Raw genomic sequence first — 20838 nt, 5'->3', positions numbered from 1 at the left:
CTCTGAGAGGGCATGAAAGTCTTCTGCCTATGAATCGGAAAAGAAATCTTACCCTGCAGTGAGAAAACCAGAGGCTGTGGCCTGGGCACTTCCTGCCAAGAGCCTGGGAACAGGTCACCAAAGCCAGGAGAAAGGCAGCTCGTGCCCTGGGTAAACAGAGCCCAAGATTCTGATCTAGCTCCTCTGGGGCCTTCACCTCACCGTTGAGTTTCACTTTTCAAGGGCGGTCTGGAACCAGAAGAACCAGCAACATCCTTATGACCTGGGCACCTTGTGAGTGGGCCAGTTCTTAGGCCCCGCCCCAGACTGAATCAGAAGCGGGGGCTGAGGCCCAGCGATCCGTGTGGGCAGCCCTCTAAGCTCCTCTCTTGCCTGCAAGTTGGACCTCAGGTGACCTCAGATTATGCTGCTGACGGTGACCATCCTAAACTGATGATAAACTGAGGCCCGGAGGAGGCCTTGGAGTTTCCTCATGGTCGTAGCAATTAGGCTAGATTTTAAAAACATCACTTTGAGGTACTAAGCGCTCCCTAGGAGAGGAGCAGTGTTGAATCAATAGTGCACTAGATTGAGAACAGAAGTGTCACCAGACACAATTGAAATTTGGTGAACACTGATGAAATGACTTAGTTTGTGACTCATGCTACATTGTTGACAGGGCCTGGGAATTTATTCTCAATTTAAAATTGCTTCCAATCTTTCTTCCACGTCTGAAAACCAGAGGGCCATGACCCACCACTCCAGCCCAATTCCCCCCAGTGCTGGCGGTGATGAGTTAGTGCTTCAGCAAATCCAGCCGTCCACGCCACTCTTATCTCTTGCGTGAACTTGCCTGGGCTGTTTCCTCCCTTCTGCAAGGGACAAGTAGAAGCCCTCTGAGTTATAAGGTGTTGACATCAATCCTTGCTGGCTGCCTCTGACTGGTGGTGAAAGAAAAAATGTTCTCAGGATTGTTAAACAAGCACTACAAAAATCTGAGAGGGCTGCTCTCTGAACACAGGATGGTAACCAGACTGAAAGGCGTCCCTGTGTTCTTTTTCCTGCATGGCATTAGACTCAAAGCCGAGATCAGGCTGTATGAATCTGAATCCTTCTGATACCAAATGTGTGGGTTTTCCACGCCAACAGCCAGTTGTCCAGCTCTCTGGACACTAACTGGATGTCCTGCAATTCAACTCCGTTCTGAAACTACCAGGGTTTAGCCCACATCCCATAGGTTACGGCCTCAGTCCTGCAAGACTGCCCCACTACAGATGCCCAGGGTACCCACCTTCTGTCCAACTTGGCTACGAAGTCTGGGGATCCTCCAACGCCCTCCTTTCAGGTTCGATAATTGGCTAGAATGGCTCACAGAACTCAGAAAAGTACTTCACTTGCTATTATCAGTTGATTATAGAGGATGCAAGTCAGGAGCAGCCACGTGGAGGAGATGCACGGGGGCAAGGTGAGAGCGCAGAGGCACGCGGAGCCTCCGTGCCCACCCTGCGTGCTTCACCCTCGCAGCGCCTCCATGTGCCCACCAGCCAGAAGCTCTCCAAGCCCCCGTCATGGTGGGGTTTTTACTGAGGTTTCATTTTGTAGGTATGATTGGTTAAATCATTGGCCGTTGGTGATTGAACTCAATTTCCAGTCCTCTAATCGTGCTTGGTCTTCTAGCCACCAGCCCCTCTCCTGAAGCTATCTAGGGGCCCCCAGCCACCTGTCCTCTCCTTAGCATACAGAAGATCATTGCAGAGATTCCAAAGGTTTTAGGAGCTCTGTGTCAAGAACCGGTGAAAAAGACCAAACATAAATTTCTTACCGTAGCACAATCAGCCACGTGAGTCCATAGGGCAGTAAAGGTGCCAGCCAGAAGGACGCAAGGTCCGTCCTCTCAAAGTGCATGTCCTCTGGCTTCAGGATGACTCACGGCAGTCTGAGTCCAAGATGTGCGGTCTTGACGCTTTATCTGGCCTTAGAGACAATTTGCCTTCCCTAGCAGATAAGTCGCCTGAGTAAAGTGCATGTCCACCAGGCATTATGGTCGTGCCAGGGAAAAGGGCAGAGGGAGCTGACCATTGCTGCCAGCACTGAATCTGGGACTCCCCCAGCATCCCTCACTTCCTGCTCCTCTCAGGCAGACTGATGCCTACACTCATCAGGGCTCACCATCTGGATCTCCAGCGGGGTCCATGCAACAGTGTCTTTCCAGGAGGCTCTACCATGTTCCCAAGCCAGCTGACAATACAATACCTGACCTAATGGCTACTTCCTTCTCCCTTCAAAAGGGGGTGGGGAGAGTTTGGACTATTAATCATAAAAGACAACAGGCTGAACAACTGATTCTGATTAAGAAAAGATAAAAAAAAAAAAACCACCAAACCACTGGCTCTGACTTTCCCAGCTCACCTCGATGGGTTTTTTTCACTATACAGACAGTGGGCCGATTGCTATCTGCATGGGTGCTTTAAATATTACATCAGGAGATTGTGGTAACACCGGTCTTCAAACTGCAATGTGAAACAGCACTTGTCACAGGAGTTAACTCTTACCTGACTGGAAGGATGTCCTGCCTTTGAGACTTTTGAGTCCACCAAATAATAAAGCATTTTCTCAGGTGCGGGTCTTCCCAAAGGCAAAATAAATAGTAATGTGAGGGGTGAGGCCCCTCCCCCATTTCTCTGGGTTATAGTTCCTGAAGTCCCACTACCATCATTTTTTAACATATTTATTGAGCTGTGTGTGGGATTGCTCCCCCCAGCCCTCCCTTAATTTCAAGTCAAGTCAGCCAGCCTTTGAGCGGACTCCTGGGCCTGAGGACAAAAAGATTAAAATGGAATAAAGTTCCCCAAATACTTCCAGGGATGATGTCCTCCAGCCGCCCAAAGGCGTGGATGAGCGAGTTGCTTTTCTTCCCGATCAGGAGTTTCCTTTCCGCTCAGGGGCGTCGGGAGAGGCAGGCCCAGCTCCGATGCACGGCGTGGGGGGCTCGCGACCCAGACCCCGGCTCGGGCTGGGGAGGCCGCCGGCGCGCTGCTCGGCCGGGAGCTCAGGGGTTAAGTGGTTTCCGCCAGGCCCGCCCCGGGGCCGCGCTTCCCGCTTCGCCGTGGTTCCTCCCTCCGCCGGTGACGCCCCGGCCTTTGCCCAAATATGTCCCTTTCCCCTCTCCTCGCCCGGCACCCGGCGGCCGTAGGCAACCCCGAGCCGCGGGGCTGGCACTCGGACGTCGCCCGTCCCCGGTGTCCCGGGCCGGCCCCTCCCGGAGCGCCCCTCCAGGATGCCCTTCCGGAAAGGTAGGCGGAGTACCCCCGCTAGCGCTCCCGGGCCGGAGCGGGAGACCTGCGCCGCCAGGTGCCGGGGGGCGGCCGGGAGGGCGCAGGGCCCGACCCCGCACTGCCCCTCTCCTGCCGCATCGCCCCTGCGACCCCACGTCGCCCCTTCCGGGCACTCGGCGGCCGACCCCACATGCCGGAGCCGGTGCGCAGAGCCGGCGAGCAGAGCGCGGTCGCGATACTTGGACCGCACCCGGATTGCGCCGCAGCAAGTTGTGAGATACAGGTGGAATCGGGTTCTCCCGGCGGACTGGAGATTTGGGGCGGGGGGTCGATTGTTCTACGGTGTCGAGAGGTTTGCAGCGTGGGGTCCCGGCGGCGCGCTCGGATTGCGGTCCGAGTCTCCGGGAGGGACTGGAGGGCGAGGGGTTGGGGGTGGGCAGCTCGGCGGTGTGGAAGCAGGTCCGAGTACGGGTCCTGCCTTCGGCCTTTTCTACCCTCTGACTCTCGGGAAGTCAGTTAACCACCCGGAACCTCAGTTTCTTCATCCGCAAAACGAGCGCGTGAACCGGGACGACCGTGTGGGGACCGGGACGGGTGAGAGGCGCGCGGCTCAGCATGCAGAGGCGCGGGGAAACGGCCGGCCGGCCAGGCAAGACCTGCCTCCCTGTGCCTGGCAGCTGGCACCCAGCGCCCCACCTGGCCCACCTGCACCGCGGGCTGGGTGCGCAAGACCTGCCGGAAAATCCCAGATGCTCGCGGGGCCCCAATTTCCGGGCAGGGCGATGGAGGCCCTGCTGTGCCCAGGGCGCTGCAGAGCTGGGCCGGGACTTGCCACCCTCAGGTCGGAGCCTAGGATGGAGGAGACTCGTTTTTACTTTCCGAACAGAGCTGATTGGCTCCTCCTGCTTTTTCTGTTTGTGTTGGAAGGGGCTTGGGCTCGGTGACCCATTGTCACTCTGACCCAAGCTTTCCCCACCCCCACCTGGGTACCACTGACCGGGGCGAACAGAGAGGAAGCCGAGACTCCCTCCCAGGCACCCGGGTACCTGGGACTGGCTGCGTGGCTTCCCGCCGCTGCCTCCACCCCACCTTTCTGGCCGTCTCTTCACTTCTCTCATAATCCCGATTAATCGTCAGGTTAATGCTACGGTTGCCAGTATTACCCTATTGGCCTTTGTCCCTTAAACGGAGGTTGCTAAGGTGCCACTGTGAGGTCCTGGTTGTGAAGATGCATGGTTGGCACTCCCTGTGCTGTGGGGATGTTGAGAAGGAAGGTGAAAGCCACGAGCAGGGACAGAGGGTTCAGGGGTCAGTCGGATCCTGAGCTGATGACGTGTGGTCCCAAACTCACAGTCTTCATTGGCTCCATTATTCCATATATAACGGCAATGCTGTGTCCCTGGACGTTCCCCCGAGTCCCCAGCTGACCTCATTTAGCTGCAGTGTGAATGGTCATTTATCTGCTGTGTTCTGTGGTCTCTGGAGGCAAACTCCTAGGAGGCAAAGTGCCCGTTTACTTGTCACAGAGCTGGAGGGAGCCTTATGCAGGAGGCTTAAGTACCTGGGCTGTTGAGTGAGTGTTCACCTGGGAAGGTTTCCCTATGTGATGGCATCATTAGGTCACATGCGACAGACGTCTCTCTGCCCGCCGCCAACCACGTTAAGCTTTGACTTTTTTTTTTCTAATCTGAAGAGAGCACTGCTGCCTGGAGAGGTGAATCCTGCCCCTCCATTCTGTGAATGCTGATTCCTAAAGGGCCAGGGTGTGAGAAACAGGCGTTGTTGGGTTTTCTGGAAGCTTTGGTGTGAGCCAGGGCAGGGGCCCTGGAGGGCTTGCTTCCAGCCCAAGGCAGAACCTCCCCATTTGGCTTGGTCGGAACCTCCTGTTGAGAAGTGAACACAGTAAGTGGAAATGATGGCCAGGCCGGGTTTGTTCAATCTGGTGATGAGACGTCATCTGGACCTGCCTGGAGGTGGAAAGCTGGGCCCATGACCGGGGATATGGCACCCCATCCCTGGAACTGTCCCGGTGCTGGAGACTTCAGTATATGTATATATATGGAATATATATACAGTATATATTCAGACTTCAGTATATATATACTCTTTTATACTTTTTTTTTTTTCCCGTACGCGGGCCTCTCACTGTTGTGGCCTCTCCCCTTGCGGAGCACAGGCTCCGGACGCGCAGGCTCAGCGGCCATGGCTCACGGGTCTAGCCGCTCCGTGGCATGTGGGATCTTCCCGGACCGGGGCACGAACCCGTGTCCCCTTCATCAGCAGGCGGACTCTCAACCACTGCGCCACCAAGGAAGCCCCTCTTTTATACTTTAAAAAAATTTTGAACCATCTGAATCTATTAACTATTCAAAAAAAGTAATTTAAAAAATGGGAAATGAAAAGACTTTGCTTCTCTCTGCGCAAAACGAAGAGAAGCCAGATGGAGAAGGACTTCCTTGTAGCTAACGTCTAGAAGGTTAATTGACCGCTGATTCCCTTCCCAGGCTGTGTTTCTATGTCTTGACAAGTAAGACTCGGGGACCAGCTGGGTCAGGGCCTGGCAGGAAGCACACGCCCGCTCATATAGGGCAAGTTGAAAAGAATTTAATGAAGGCTGTTACAAAGGTTTGGGTTAGGGTAGAGGAAAACCACAGGGGATATTGCAGAAGCCCCGGCAGTCCCACCCCAGGTCTGAGGGGTGAGGGTCGAGCAGTCACTGGAGCCAGTGGCCCAAGGCGGGCTGTCCCTCCCTGGAGGATGCAGGCGGCTTGTGGCCCCTGCAGAGGCCCCACGCTGCTCCCTCCCTCTGACCCCAGGACATGGGCAGCCGAGGGCCAGGGAGCCTGTCATGTGTGTGCAGGTCAGCCTGCGGGGACCGGAGACGGGTGGATTTGCCCTTCGTGACAGCGGATCTGGGGGAACAAAGAGATGACCAGCCGATCTTTGGTACTCATCCTGGGCCTTGCCTTGATCGATGGCACTGAATGTAATTAGGGCAGAGTTCAGTGACTGCACGCCACTCACTCGCTTGCTCATTCATTCATTCGCTCGTTCATTCATTTGTTCATTCATTCATTCATTCTCTAGACAGAGCGCCTGCTCTGCGCCGGGCACGCTGGAGGTTCTCGGTGAATGACAGACTTGACAGTTCCCTCACCGCAGTCACTCCACCCCGGCGTGGTCCACCTGCTGTGATAATGGCCAGCAGGGACTGTGTAGCCTGAGATGGGTGAATGGTGGGGCGGGGTGGCGGGCAGTAGCCGATGGTGCCCTTCCCCGCCGGCTGAGGGGGTGGCACGCGGGCACCGCGTTCACACTCGCATCCGCCCTGGCCTCTGCTTGGTGGTTCCAGGGTGCTGGGGGCTAGTGGGGCGAACAGAGTCCGACCCTCAGCTGAGCTGCTGGAATTTTGAGATGGGCTCGAGTAAGAAGGAAATGCCCTGACGTGGACCATTAAGGAAACTCATGAGAACAAAGGGGTGGGAAGAACTTAGGTGGGCCCCAGGAGGAAGGTGGTGAATGGGGTGATTAAAGCTGGAAACTTCTCTCTCTGGAGGATGTTAAAGGCAGGCTAGATGGTGATTTTCTAGAGGGTTGAGGAGTGCTCTGTTCAGAGACTGTGGTCTTGGCTAAATTCTCGAGGTCCCTTTCAGGTGGAGATGCTGAAAAAAATGTCTTCAGATGGTGGAGTCCCAAGTATTCCTGCACATCCTACCTTCAGTAGGGATGGGGATAGGGGTGAAGGTTCTAATAATAAATAACAGTAAGAAACCAAACACACTTAGGGACCACCTTCCAGGTCCTGTGCTGAGTGCTTTGCACATGTGCATTTGTCCTCACAGCTACCCCAGGGGCTATTATTTCCACTGTGAAGGTGAAGGAAGTGAGGCTCAGAGAGGCTCCATACACAACGGTCAACTCGTGTGCTGAGCAGTGCTGGGCTGAGGCTCTGCCTTTCCGGCTTGGACCCCAGTGATGGGCTAGCTTGGGATGTGGTATGACGTGTGTCAGGCTGAGACCGTACAGTATGCTAAGTCTGCCGTTATGAACATCAGACGTCTTCCACGTTAGAAATGAGCCGAGAGACAGACTTAGATGCCTGACTCTTCTGAATCCTTGAGACAGGTGGAAGGGATGGGACTGCACGTGGGGACAGTCGGGGGTCCCCTGTCTCTCGTGGCCCCAAGGGCACAGCTGTCAGGGGCTGGACTCATAACATGGGTCTGGTGTCGTGGAGATGATACTCCAGCCAGATGACAGGTCACAGCTGCCCAGGAACTGCCCCGTCCCCTGCTGGGCACGGAGGATGCAGCACCTTAGGGGTTCCTGCAGGTGAGCTGCTTGCAGTGGGAACTCCATCGCAGTTAGGTCAGCATTTTTGGACCCAAACCCGGGACCTCTCCTTCCTTTCACTCCCAGTAGGAGTGCAAAGAGCAGATCCCGACTAGACTCGGCAGGGCTGGGCTGGCCCCTGGTCCTTTCATCCCTCCCCTGAGCTCTGGTGCTGGGCCGGCACCGCCCTCCACTCTGGGGCCCTGCTGGCGGGCTCTGTCCTCAGGCAAACTTTCCTCCCTTGTGGTCTGGCAGCTTGCTGGGCAGGACGGGCTCCATTTCGGAGACTACGGCCCCAGGGAAGCAGCCGCCAACCAGGCTGGGCCTGCCTGTTTCCCGCAGGGCCTCTGTCTCCAGGTTTCCCTTCTGAATCCTCTGCTTTGTCTTCTCAGGCCTTTGATCCCTGGGCTGCGCCCTTCTAATGCCCTCCCGTTATCTTTTTTTGTTTGCTTTTGTTTTGTTTTTGGTTTTTTTTGCGGTACTCGGGCCTCTCACTGTTGTGGCCTCTCCCGTTGCGGAGCACAGGCTCCGGACCGCAGGCTCAACGGCCATGGCTCACGGGCCCAGCCGCTCTGCGGCATGTGGGATCTTCCCGGACCGGGGCACGAACCCGTGTCCCCTGCATCGGCAGGCGGACTCTCAACCACTGCGCCACCAGGGAAGCCCCTTCCCGTTATCTTAAAGCGTGTCCTCTGCCCTGGTCTGTGTCCTCAGTGTCCAGTAGTGGCCACCAGCGTCCATGTGCTCCCACATCTGTGCTTCCCTCCTGCATCCTTTCCCCTCCGAGGACCCAGCCGCACCCTCCCAGGTGCCACCATCCTTCACGGTACATTTGCACACGTGTGGATATACACGTGGGCACGTGTAGGCTTCTGGTGGTTCCTTAAGGCCCTGCTCAAGTTCAAGTCTTCTCTGCCCCATTTTCCATCTATTCTATGCAGATGGGGCTCTTGCAGGCAGTTACTTGTCCTCGCACTTAATTGTCCTCCATTTGGGGGAGGGTCTAGATCTCATACTTCCCTCTGAACAGGTGGTAGCAAGTGCTTCATAAATCCTTTGCCTGGTTAATTTGTCCAAAACTCCATTTTCTTCTGCAGTGGGTAGTTGCAGAGTTGAAGTAAGACTGTCAGATCCCTAATCACCGAAAGATTAGGGTCAGCGTCCCACGTGTAATCTAAAATAAAGACAATACCAAGTCATAAATGTAAGCAAGGCGGACACTCTTCTGATTTTTACTGTGGTCACGATTTTGGTGCTTCTGGGTGAAATTGCAGGGTCCAAACGACAATAACAAGCTGTGTGCCTGAGTGTGGTCTGCACCTTGGTTAGTTCAGACCTGGGGGCCCGGTGCAAGCAGGCACTCTTCTCCTTGTGGAGCTAAAAGTACCATATGCTCAGGAACTGTACCTCCATGAAGCGTCCAAGCATGCATCATCCCTTTACCTCCCCTGCAAGGAATGCGAATCTTTAACTTCACAGGACTCTCCCAGGGCAGGGCCTGGGTGGTCACCTCCGTCCCAGCTCCTGGCACCTACGTGGGTGGCCTCCTGTTTCCTCCTTATCTGCATCGGATTCCTGGGAGGTGCCGGAATCAGCACCTGGGGGCCCTACAAGAGGCAGGCCGACTGTGTCTTCCCGTCCTTCCCAATTGCTGCATTTAGATGAAAGCTGGATAAAACGAACACAGGAAGTCACCAAGTCACAGGAGAAGCCCGGGAAGAGCAGGGGGAGGGGCACAGGCAGTGAGGGGAGGGGACAAAAGAGGGGAGGGGAGGGGAGGGGAGGGAGGTCAGGAGTGTTCCCACCCCTGGCCCCTGGCCTGCCTGCTGTTCTGCAGGAGTTGAGGTCCGAGGTCTATAACCTAAGAGCCCGGGTCTTTTATAACCTCTGCCACCGCCCCCAGTGTGATGGCCCCAGGTGATGATCTGCAGAGCCCAAGAGGCGGAGGAGCCAGTCCTGTTTACAGACAGGCTCTTCTCTCAGCGTTTATTCATCATTGTTGGGACAGTCCTGAGAGCGGCTGGGGCAGGGCAGGTACCCACAGGTGGCAGAAGTGACGTGGAAGCTGCAGGAAGCATCTAAGGATGTGGGGCCGTGACCTCAGCAGGAGTCAGATGTGTGCCGTCGGGGAGACACCCCGGCCGGGCGCTGGGAGACCCAGTGGTGGCAGGTCCACCGTGTTGGTGACGGGCTGGGTCTCAGGGCCACCCCTGGATGGCGCTCGGCCTCGGTTGACCCACCTGGAAACAAAGGGGGTGAAGTTAGATTCCCTGCAGCTCCGGCCCAGAGACAGATGCTTCCCAGTTGCTGGGGCGCTTGTCACACATGCGCCCCGTCTCCCCCTCCGAGCTCCTTGGCTAAGCCGGGCCACGGGAGGCTGGGGGTCCCCGCTGGGCCGGGTCCTCCAGGGACTCTGTCCCGGGCACCCTGGCCTGTCTCTCCAGCAGCTCCAGGCGGGAGGCGAGTGGCAAATGATGGCGTCTTGGGCCTGCGGTCTCTGGTCTCTGCACTCCTCTGGCTACGACTTCAGGATGGAAATTGGACCAAAAGGAAGTCGGTGTTGGAGCCCGCCTTTTGTGGAAGCACACGGAACCCTTCTGGAACCTGCCCGTGATGTCAGGCCGACGTAATCCTGGGTCTGCATCCTGCAGGGAGCTCGCGGCCACCGTCTCTTGGCAGGTCTCCCCAGAGTCTAAAGGAATCACCAGTAGCAGGACCTTCCGTGCAGAACTTCAACGAAGAGTGACTGAGCCTCACGTGTTCACAGGGGGCCTGGGGAAGAGCTGTAACTCATGTATATCAAAAAATCGAAGCCGTGGGGACTCTCCTGGCTATCCAGTGGTTAAGACTTTGCCTTCCAATGCAGTGGGTGCGGGTTCAATCCCTGGTTGGGGAGCTAAGATCCCACATTCCTCGGGGCCAAAAAACCAAAATATAAAACAGAAGCAATATTGTAACAAACTCAATAAAGACTTTGAAAAATGGTCCACATAGACTTCCCTGGTGGCGCAGTGGTTAAGAATCCGCCTGCCAATGCAGGGGACACGGGCTCGAGCCCTGGTCCGGGAAGATCCCACATGCCATGGAGCAACTAAGCCCGTGCGCCACAAGTACTGAGCCTGCGCTCTAGAGCACGCGAGCCACAACGACTGAGCCCACGTGCTACAACTACTGAGACTACGCGCCTAGAGCCCATGCTCCGCAACAAGAGAACCCACTGCAATGAGAAGCAAGTGTACCACAGCGAGCAGTAGCCCCCGCTCTCCGCAGCTAGAGAAAGCCTGCGCGCAGCAACGAAGACCCAACACAGCCATAAATAAATACATTAATAAATAAAGTGGTTCATCTTATTAAAAAAATGGTCCACATCAACAAGCCTTTAAAAAAAAACTGAAGCTGTAGTGTTTCCCACGTAAGTTCAATTGTGAGCAACTTGGAAAATGCAGAGAACCGAAAAGAACATGAAAGCTGCTCATCCTTTCACGACCTGCAGAGAACGGTTCCCGGATTCCTCCTGGTGACAAGGCCGGAGGAGGGACAACAGTAAGAGGAGCAAGCCCCCATCCCACTGGCCTGAAACAGCACGTCTGGCTCCTGCCTGCATCGGTGTCCAGACTGAGCGAGGGGGCCCAGCCTGGAGGTGTCACGGTCCTGATCAGGGGCCGGGCAGGTGACATCTGCGGAACAGGAGGGTTTGGGGCTGTGCTGCCCTGGCCCTCCTGCCTGGAAGTGCAGGGATGCTGATGCTTTTGAGAAAACAACCGAGGGCCGATTGCTTTGCTATTTTGACTGTCGGCCTCACCTGCTGCACCCCAGCGATGGGATTCAGGAAGGCCTCCCGCTGAGGCCTCATCCAGAGGCCTGGGGACAAGGGCCAGTCTTCACAGAAGGGCAAGATTCCATCAGCCGGTGGGGGTCGGACAGGAGCTTAGCAAGGTGCCCCCATGTGGGCTTTGAAGCAGGAAGAGAGAAGGAGAGAGGTCCTGAGCACAGAAAGATGCATTTTGATGCAGACTCTTGGGAAAGCCTGGCCCTCGGCAGCACGCCCCCTGACTGCTGGGGTAGCTCATGCTGCCCGGGAGCAACGGGTACAGGGGCACCGTTTATCTCATTCCTGGCCACACATTTGTGTTAACTGGGGAGTTTTCTAAAAAATTCGGATGCTCCGGAAATTCTGATTTAATGGTTCTGGGTTGATGCCTGGGCAGAAAGATTCATGAATCGATCTTATCTGTAGGATACAAGGTACACGGTAACATTTCCAGTCTATTCCATTTCATTAAAGATTCTGGTCGGGCTCCAAAGACCCATTTCAAGGCCATGAATGGGGAGGGACCCACACTCTTGAAAATGCTAGGAAGCCCTCACCGGCACCTCCCAGACTCCCTTGCACCTCGGGTTCTGGGTGTGACTGAGGGTCTCCGTCAGGTCTGGGGGGTGCAAGTGACCTGCCTGACCTTTGGGGGATGGGTTTCTGAGCCAGGGGCCCGTGGGAGGAAGCAGCAGATCCATCTAGAGGGAGGGAGGCCCCTGTCAAGCAGCCATCTGCATGGGCCATGTTTTGCTGGAAAACATCATAAAGTAAACATTTTGGGAATATAGGAAAGGGAGAGTTACAGCTGAGGAACTTGAGAAGAAAAGGCAAGAAACACACTAGGAGGCTGGCTGCACTGCCCCTGCCTGTGCCGACTGCCCCCAGCCCCGTGGTGTTATCAATACTTTAGTCGCCCCCATTAGCCCCTCCATCATGCGGCAAGTGTCTGTTCAGCGCCTCGTGGAGCAGGGCTGGGTCAAGTGCTGAGCTGAGCGTGCAGCAGGGAACTGGACAGAGACACCTGCCCTCGTGGCCTTACGTCCTGACGGGGAGACAGACGGTAACAGACGGGTGAGTACAGTATGTGTCCAGTGGGTACCAGTGCTGGGGAGAAAAGTAACATGGGAAAGAAGAGGGAGGGGGCAGGGGCTGCTGTTTTAAGTAGGATGATAGGATGGTCACTGAGAGGACATCTGGGCAGAAACCAAAGGGACTGGGGGAGTGGACCACAGAGTATCTTAGCAGAGTGTCTGGCAGGGGGACGTGTAGGTGCAAAGGCCCTGTGGCCACAGTGGGCTGAGTGTGGAGGCCAGTGGGGCTGGTGTGTAGTGGGTGTGGAACATGGCTCAGAAAGCGTGGGTCATTTGGGTCCTCGAGGCTGTGGTAAGGCTTTGACCTCCTCCTTGGAGTGGGTGGGAGGCCCTGGGAGGGTTTTAGTGAGGGCGAGGCTCGAGTGAACTCTAGGTTAGCAAACCCTCTGGATGGTCCGTGGCTGCCCTCCCGAGAGCAGGTTGCAGGTGGCATGGGAGTCGGCTAAGGTGGCCCGCGAGCGGTGCCGTGGGCTGGGGTCCGGGTGGTGCAGTGGGAGGTTGCGTTCTGAGTGTGTTCAGGAGGTAGAGACCGCGGGGCCTGTGGATGGACTGGACGTGGGGGGAGAGAGAGTGAGTCAGGGTAGCTCCCACGACTGCCCCCTGGCTGATCTGTGGGGATGCTGAGGACATTAACAGCCTCAGGACCAGCCAAGGGGACAGGTCACAGCAGGGTGGGGTTAGGGGGCCCAGTGCCTGTTGAGTAACTACGAGGGGATTCGAGAGGTTTGGGACTCGGCACGCGGCCCTCTGCGAAGATCCGTTATGCTTCGGGCTCGTCTCCAGATAGATGCTTCTCATAAGAAGCAACTGGCTTCCAAGTCAAATCAGGGTTGACCATTCTTGCCTCACATAAGGGATCCATCAAGTTTCCGTGTGGCGCTGGGCACAGATAGTTTCCAAGCTGGGAGGGAAGCGACTGGTAGGTTTCCCACGGGGCCAGTGTTTCCATGTCAGTAGTACCAAAGTAGCAATTAAATTTCTCTCCCTTCCTCAGTTTCCTTAAAGTGTGAAGGCCCCCATTGTGAGGAGAAAAGGAAAACCCCACTCCAGGAAGGCTTCCTGAACAAACTCAGGCCGGCCACCGGCTGACCAAGTTAGCCTCCTAGCGGGGTGACCAGCTCACCGGGGATCACCCGCGATTTCCCTGTTTCAGCCTCGACAGTCCCAAGACCCAGCCACTTCCTCATCCCAGGCAAACTGGGACAGTGGGTCAGCCTCCCCACCTCCAGCCAACCCTCATGCCTTGGGCTTGGTGACCCCTAGACGGCCTCATGTTAGAGAAAGAGGTTTGCAAACCTCAACCACATTTGGACAACAAATAGAATCCAAGCTAATTCTGTGGCCCTGGGTTACGGCTTGAAAGTATGGAAAATACGTTTCAAAGCAATTCTGCCAACAGCCGCATCAGGAAATCAGAGCAAGAATTTTATCATCAACTTGCTGTAATAACAGCACAGGAGTCTGAACCTGCGAATTGCCTGGTTTCAGTGTGAAAAGCCTAAAACTCAAATGTCATCCCCTTTTCATGAAAATGAGTCAGTCAGCATCCACTTTACCATGAATCATGTTTGCTGTTGTTGCATCATTTCCCAGATATAAGTGGGGAAAAGAAAACAGAAAGCAGTTCCAGCTGAAATCATGTTTGGTGCAAATCCCGGATGATATAAAAGCTTTTTGGATAAAGTCATTTGAATGCAGTGAAAGGTCATACGGTCACTACTGCTTTAGAGGAAATTGGTTTCTTAACCATATAAAACTCTTACAAATTCATTGTGGATGCCTCCCAATAAGTAATACATGGCATGACACTAAACTGGTCATCTGCTCTCCAGGAGAGCCAGCTGTGCCCAGCAAGGGGACGGGCCTGTGTGTCTCTGCGGCCATGTTCCTTTCTCTGGCTTCTGTTAGAAATAACCAGATGACTGGTAAAAACCTTTTATAAATCAGGGAGTGTGTAACGGGCTGAAGAAAAAACAGAGAAATTTAGCCTCTTCACTTCTCAGGAAAACACAGATGGAGATCACCGTGGAAGGCTCCCTTTTTTTTTTTTTTTTTTTGCGGTACGCGGGCCTCTCACTGCTGTGGCCTCTCCCGTTGCGGAGCACAGGCTCCGGACGCGCAGGCTCAGCGGCCATGGCTCATGGGCCCAGCCGCTCCACGGCATGTGGGATCTTCCCAGACTGGGGTACGAACCCGTGTCCCCTGCATCAGCAGGTGGACTCTCAACCACTGCGCCACCAGGGAAGCCCCTGTAGGTTTGTGTCTCTCAATCCCCTACCCCTATATCTTGCTCCTCCCCTTTCCCCCTCCCCATGGGTAACCACTAGTTTGCTCTCTATATCTGTGAAGTTTGTTTCTGTTTTGTTATATTCACTAGTTTTATTTATTTATTTAATTTATTTTTGGCTACGTTGGGTCTTTGTTGCTGCGCTCGGGCTTTCTCTAGTTGCGGCGAACGGGGGCCACCCCTCATGTCGGTGCACGAGCTTCTCATTGCGGTGGTCTCTCCCGTTGCGGAGCACAGGCTCCAGGCGCGCGGGCTTCAGCAGCTGTGGCTCGCGGGCTCTAGAGCGCAGGCTCAGCAGTTGTGGCGCATGGGCTTAGCCGCTCCGCGGCATGTGGGATCCTCCCGGACCAGGGCTCGAACCCGTGTCCCCTGCATTGGCAGGCGGATTCTTAACCACTGCACCACCAGGGAAGCCCACTAGTTTATTGTTTAGATTCCACATATAAGTGATATCATACAGTATGTGTCTTTCTCCATCTGATTTATTTCACTGGGCATAATGCCCTCCAAGTCCATCCATGTTGCTGCAAATGGCAAAATTTCATTCTTTTTTTTAACATTACGTATCTTTTGAAGGTGGCTTCTTTCCATCAACATTCTGACCATGAGATTTTCTCATGTGGTTGTTTGTAGAAGGCTTAGTTCATCCTTGTTGCTGTGGAGTGTTTCGTTGTGTCCTTTCTGTTGTTCGTGGACCTTTGGGTTGTTTTTGGTTTGGGGTTATTACACCCTGAGCTCCGATGAACATTTTATTTGTACCTGCCTTTTGGTGGTGAAAACACTCATTTCTGTGGACTTGCCAGCTGATGGTGGAGATGGAGGTTTAGTTCCTCTAGCACCTGGCTGTAGATGAAGTTCTCTCTCCTTTGTGGATTAGAGATTGTGTTTTCTACTTGATGTTGGGGAAGGATGCTGTCTTCCTTGGGAAAAGTTTACCTTCCGGAAATTTTTTTCCCCTCGTATCTTCCTTACTCTGCCTTTGCTCTCGGAAACACAAAGTTTTGCAATTCTTTACATTTCTTGCAGTTTCATTGCATGCTTTTCCTTGTGCACACCCCTCACTTTCCCAGCTCTGCTTTTTCTCATCAGCTCCCTCCTTGGATGCATCTGTACCCTACCCTTCAAGGCCCAACTCAAAACACAGGCTGCCTTACAGTCTTTTTAATATTTGTCTAGTGTTTTATTTTATTTTACTTTTTTGCAGTACATGGGCCTCTCACTGTTGTGGCCTCTCCCGTTGCGGAGCACAGCTCCGGATGCGCAGGCTCAGCGGCCATGGCTCACGGGCCCAGCCGCTCTGCGGCTTGTGGGATCTTCCCAGACCAGGGCACGAACCTGCGTCCCCTGCATCGGCAGGCAGACTCTCAACCACTGCGCCATCAGGGAAGCCCTAGTGTTTTATTTTTAAAATGTTTATAGGTGTTGAATTCGCTATTACAGTAGGAGCAATTCTTTGCAAAAAAGATCCAGCATTTTCTTCTTTTATCTTTAAATTTAATTAATTTTTAAAAAATTTAGCCTTACAGTCTTCAAGCTGGAGGTAGTCGTGGTTCCTGTGCTGTAATGTGTGTTCATTCCATTTCCCCAGCCAGACTGTAAGCTCCCAGGTAGTGTCCTGTTGTCCAGCCTCGGGCCTGGTAGATGACTGATAACCACATATTGAATTAACTAATGAATTAATAGGAACATTAATACTTCAGTGCACAGAAGAGGCCTCAAAGAATGTCATCTCTGACTTGAGGGTCTTTCTTGCTTCTTGATTAAATCAGAATCTTATCCCAGTCCCTGACAACGATCACACAGAAGGTGCGCTTCCCGCGAAGGAACAGAAGCCCGAAAACCGACACCTTTTCCAGAGTCTCTGGGGTTTGCAGCTGCCTGTCTTGGGAGCACCCAGCCTCTAGGCCTTCATGTGTTGTTGACCCTGCAGAATAGCTCCGATGACTTCTTCTGGGGCATTTCCTCGAGTTTTATTCTGCATTGCACCTCTCCTTCATTGCTCCCACTTCTAACCAAACACCTCTTTTGCAGAGAGAGACGAGTTAGACGCTGTTCTCTCCAAGATGCTTAGGTAGGATCCTAAGTTATTCCAGCCGGGATACCCGCCATCACAACCATGCAGGGTGTCTGGGGGGACGTTAAGAACGAATCAGAACCCCTGAGAGGACCCCCCTGGAACACGAGGTAATAGAGTTCAGGCGGTCCTGGGTCTCCTCCTGAAGGTTTGAGAACCACTGCAGTGTGTGTGAGATGAATGGACAGGACAGGCCTGGCTGGCCTCCCGTAACAAAGGAGACACGAAATGCTTAAGTGACAGCAGAAATGTGTCCCAGCACAAGTGGCCAAAGGGAGGCCCAGGTTTCAAGAGACCTTTTCTGTGACCCCCTGTGCCTCCTAATTATCAATGTCCACGTTGTTCTTTGATCTGCAGCAGAAATGGCAGCATCTACCCTCCTCGAAGTCTGTTATAAAGTGGCCGCCCACTGAGCGTGTGAGCCTCCCTAAAGGGGACAACTGCCCTGCTCGGGAGGCGGGGGGCCTGGGAGCAGATGGGAAATCTTTTCCTGCACTCAATGTTGGATAAAACACTTGGGACTCATTTGCCCCAGACGTGTCCCTTTAATTGCATATGTGTTTTATTTGTGTGTCTACACAAACATAACACTTTTAACTTACACTTGATGACTCAGGAATAGTTTTCGGCTGCATGAGCATTAATGCATGCATGCATGCATGAGCATGCGTGTGTCAGGAAAGTAATAAAAGTGTGTGACGGCAACGAGGGACGCTCCTTGCCTGGAGGGTTTTCCATTTCTGTCTCTCTTTTGACTTTAAAAAATGTTAAGCATTTAGCAAAGTTGCAGGCATGGCACAGGGAACAACCTGTGCCACCTGGATTCCCCGGCTGTTGCATTTTTCTGTGTTATTGTCTCAACCTGTTTTGCTATTGTTGAACCATTTGACACTTTGTTGCAGACATAATGACACATCATCCCTAAATAATTCAGCGTGTACCTCCCCAGATCAAGAATGTTCTCTCTCCCTCTTTTTTTTTTTTTATAAATTTCTTTTTCTTTCTTTATTTTTGGCTGCGTTGGGTCTTAGTTGTGACGCGCGGGCTTCTCACTGCGGTGGCTTCTCTTGTTGCGGAGCTCAGTCTCTAGGCGCGTGGGCTTCAGTAGTTGTGGCTCGCGGGCTCTAGAGCACAGGCTCAGTAGTTGTGGTGCATGGGCTTAGTTGCTCCGCAGCACGTGGGATCTTCCCGGGCCAGAGATCGAACCTGTGTCCCCTGCATTGGCAGGTGGATTCTGTTTTTTTCTTATTAACATCTTTATTGGAGTATAATTGCTTTATAGTGGTGTGTTAGTTTCTGCTGTATAAGAGTGAATCAGCTATATGCACACACATATCCCCATATCCCCTCCCTCTTGCGTCTCCCTCCCACCCTCCCTATCCCACCCCTCTAGGTGGTCACAAAGCACTGAGCTGATCTCCCTGTGCTATGCAGCTGCTTCCCACTAGCTATCTATTTTACATTTGGTAGTAAATATATGTCAATGCTACTCTCTCACTTCATCCCAGTTTACCCTTCCCCCTCCCAGTGTCCTCAAGTCCATTTTATATGTCTGCGTCTTTATTCCTGTCCTGCCCCTAGGTTCATTAGAACCTCTTTTTTTTTTTTTTAGATTCCATATATATGTGTTAGCATACGGTCCTTGTTTTTCTCTTTCTGACTTACTTCACTCTGTATGACAGACTCTGGGTCCATCCACCTCACTACAAATAACTCAATTTCATTTCCTTTTTATGGCTGAGTAATATTCCATTGTATATATGTGCCACATCTTTATCCATTCATCTGTCGAGGGACACTTAGGTTGCTTCCATGTTCTGGCTATGGCAGGTGGATTCTTAAGCACTGCACCACCAGGGAAGTCCAAGAATGTTCTCTTAATTTGTCCATATGGATTCGGGGATTTTTAAAATTATGATCGCATGTGTTAGAATCCATTCCCGAGGTGATGCATTTTGATGCTCAAATCGTCCCAGATTTGGCTGAGACCCTTTCAACATGGCTGCCATGTCTCTTTGACACATTCCCTCTGCTTTCCGAGCTCTTCCTTACTTTCTGGCACAATCAGGTGCTGTGGGCTCGCCTCTACCGCCTGGCTCAGCCTTGGGATCCGCCATTTCTCCAAGGAGCCCTGGTTACTTTCACAGGAGGGTGGGAGTTAGAAGCCAGATCTGGGCTCTGGTTTGCTTCCTGCACCTGGGCTACCACTGTTTCTAGGGCCTTTTCAGTGGGCAGAGCTAGGAAACAGATGCTTTAAAATATCATAAATTCATACTGCTCTCTCGCATTCCGGTCGAATACCAGACAGTTCTTCCTCTCCTTCCCCTCCAATTCCATATTTACTTTTTATATTTTCCCCAGGAATCTTTTTTGTTTTTTAATCTTGAATCTCCTTTACTCCTGGTGTTATTAATTTGGTAAACGAAATTCCTCACGATGAATGCCTGATTCCCCACGAGCAATGGCAGTGAATGGATCGTAAATTCAGTGCACAGGTGGGGGATGACACCGAGTCTTCTGGGGCCTTAAAAAACCTGCACAGGCAGGGGGTTCTGGAGGAAACACGACCAGGAATTCTTCACGTTATTTCTGTACCTGCCAGTCATTTCACAATGCATGTATGTTACTTTAAAAATAAGACACAGGAATTTCTAAGGGAAAAGTTCGGGAGATGGGGTGTAGAACCCCCTCGCCTGCTATCCGCGCCCCCCCCGACCCCGGCCTCCTGGGCAGCAGGGCTGCTCCTCACCCACACTGATGGGAGCAGATAAGCAACAGGCAGCTCAGACCACCAGGCATTTAAAAAGGAGAAAGGAAAAGAAAAATACTGAGGAAAACCAGCGCTAGAAGAGAGAAGCCACAAGCTTAACAGATACAAGTATTAACAGACAAGATAGAGAGTTCTTAGAGAACACAGGGGCAGACTGTGGGATTGATGATTAACATCTTCAGAATGATTAAAGCGGAGTCACATTGTGAAGAGGCAGCAGCTAGAGCCTTGCTTCTCGAGATGTGGTCCCCCTCGCTGTGACCTGGGAGCTTGTTAGAAATCCAGAATCTCAGGCCTCACTCCAGAATGACAACAGAACCTGTAGTTTCCCAAGACCCACAGGTGATCTATATGCCTATTGATGTCTGCAGCGCTGAGCTGGAGGGCCTGGCATTTGAGATTTTGATGATTGAATGGAAAAAATGATTGGTGGACTGGAAAGCAGAAGTAGATTCAGCTGAACTGAAAATTAGTGAGTCAGAAGCCCCAGGTGAGGTGGTCTCTTTTAGTACTGCATCTGAGCTTTCACTGGCAAAACCAGACATTAGGGGAAAACAAGGAAAAATATTTTTTCTTGGAATCCTATATTTAGTATATAATGTACCAGTGAAATGAGAGCAAAATAAAGACGCATTTAGGATGGCAAAGATTCAGACAAGTTACTAGGCTCATGCCCTCTGGCAGAGGGTCTGGGGAGTGAGGGGGACTGAAGGATGAGGAAGGTAGCTGGAAGAATTTAATGTTATCAGATACAAGAAACAGTGGTGAGTAAAGAAATAGAAAACCTAGATTAGGTTTCAGTAATTCTCGATGAGTAATTTTAAAATATGTATAACTAAAATCCTAGATAATCTCAAGATGGAAGGTTGTCAAGATGGAAGGTTGCAGAGGGAAGAGAGAGGAGGGCAAGAAAAAAAGCCCTATATGGATCGGATGCCAACATTCCATCCTACATATTGCAGGGGAGGAAATAAATTTTCCCTCCACCCTTCTGGGTCGTTGGCTGAGGACTCCCCCTCCAACAAAAAAAAGATTAATAGGAAAAAAATTTTTAAATGATGGACGTACGTGTACCCACAAAGATATGAGATTCAAAAGGCTGCCAGGCAGTTGAGGCTTATATACCCTCCTAAGCTAAGGCCAGGGATGGGGGTCTGGGGACTTCTCAGGGGAGGAAGGCTGCTCGCTGGAAGGCGGGGGGGGGGGGGGGGGGGGG

At 52.8% G+C, this 20838-nt stretch overlaps 1 protein-coding gene across 1 annotated transcript in view; it reads left to right on the top strand.

Annotated features, from left to right (window-relative positions):
* The first annotated feature begins 3137 nt into the window (after positions 1–3137).
* The window catches only part of PFKFB3 (6-phosphofructo-2-kinase/fructose-2,6-biphosphatase 3), an 81911-nt gene continuing 64210 nt past the window's right edge, over positions 3138–20838 (top strand). Inside the window, exon 1 of the mRNA XM_029237926.1 lies at positions 3138–3272. Within this exon, the coding sequence (XP_029093759.1) occupies positions 3257–3272 (16 nt within the window). The 5' untranslated portion in view covers positions 3138–3256. The remainder of the gene's footprint in view (positions 3273–20838) is intronic.

Source organism: Monodon monoceros, unplaced genomic scaffold (assembly GCF_005190385.1).
Source record: "Monodon monoceros isolate NGI ecotype Baffin Bay Population unplaced genomic scaffold, NGI_Narwhal_1 Super_Scaffold_21, whole genome shotgun sequence".
NCBI lineage: Eukaryota > Metazoa > Chordata > Mammalia > Artiodactyla > Monodontidae > Monodon > Monodon monoceros.
The sequence above is the reverse complement of the archived record's forward strand: the minus strand, read 5'-3'. Positions and strand labels throughout refer to the sequence as shown.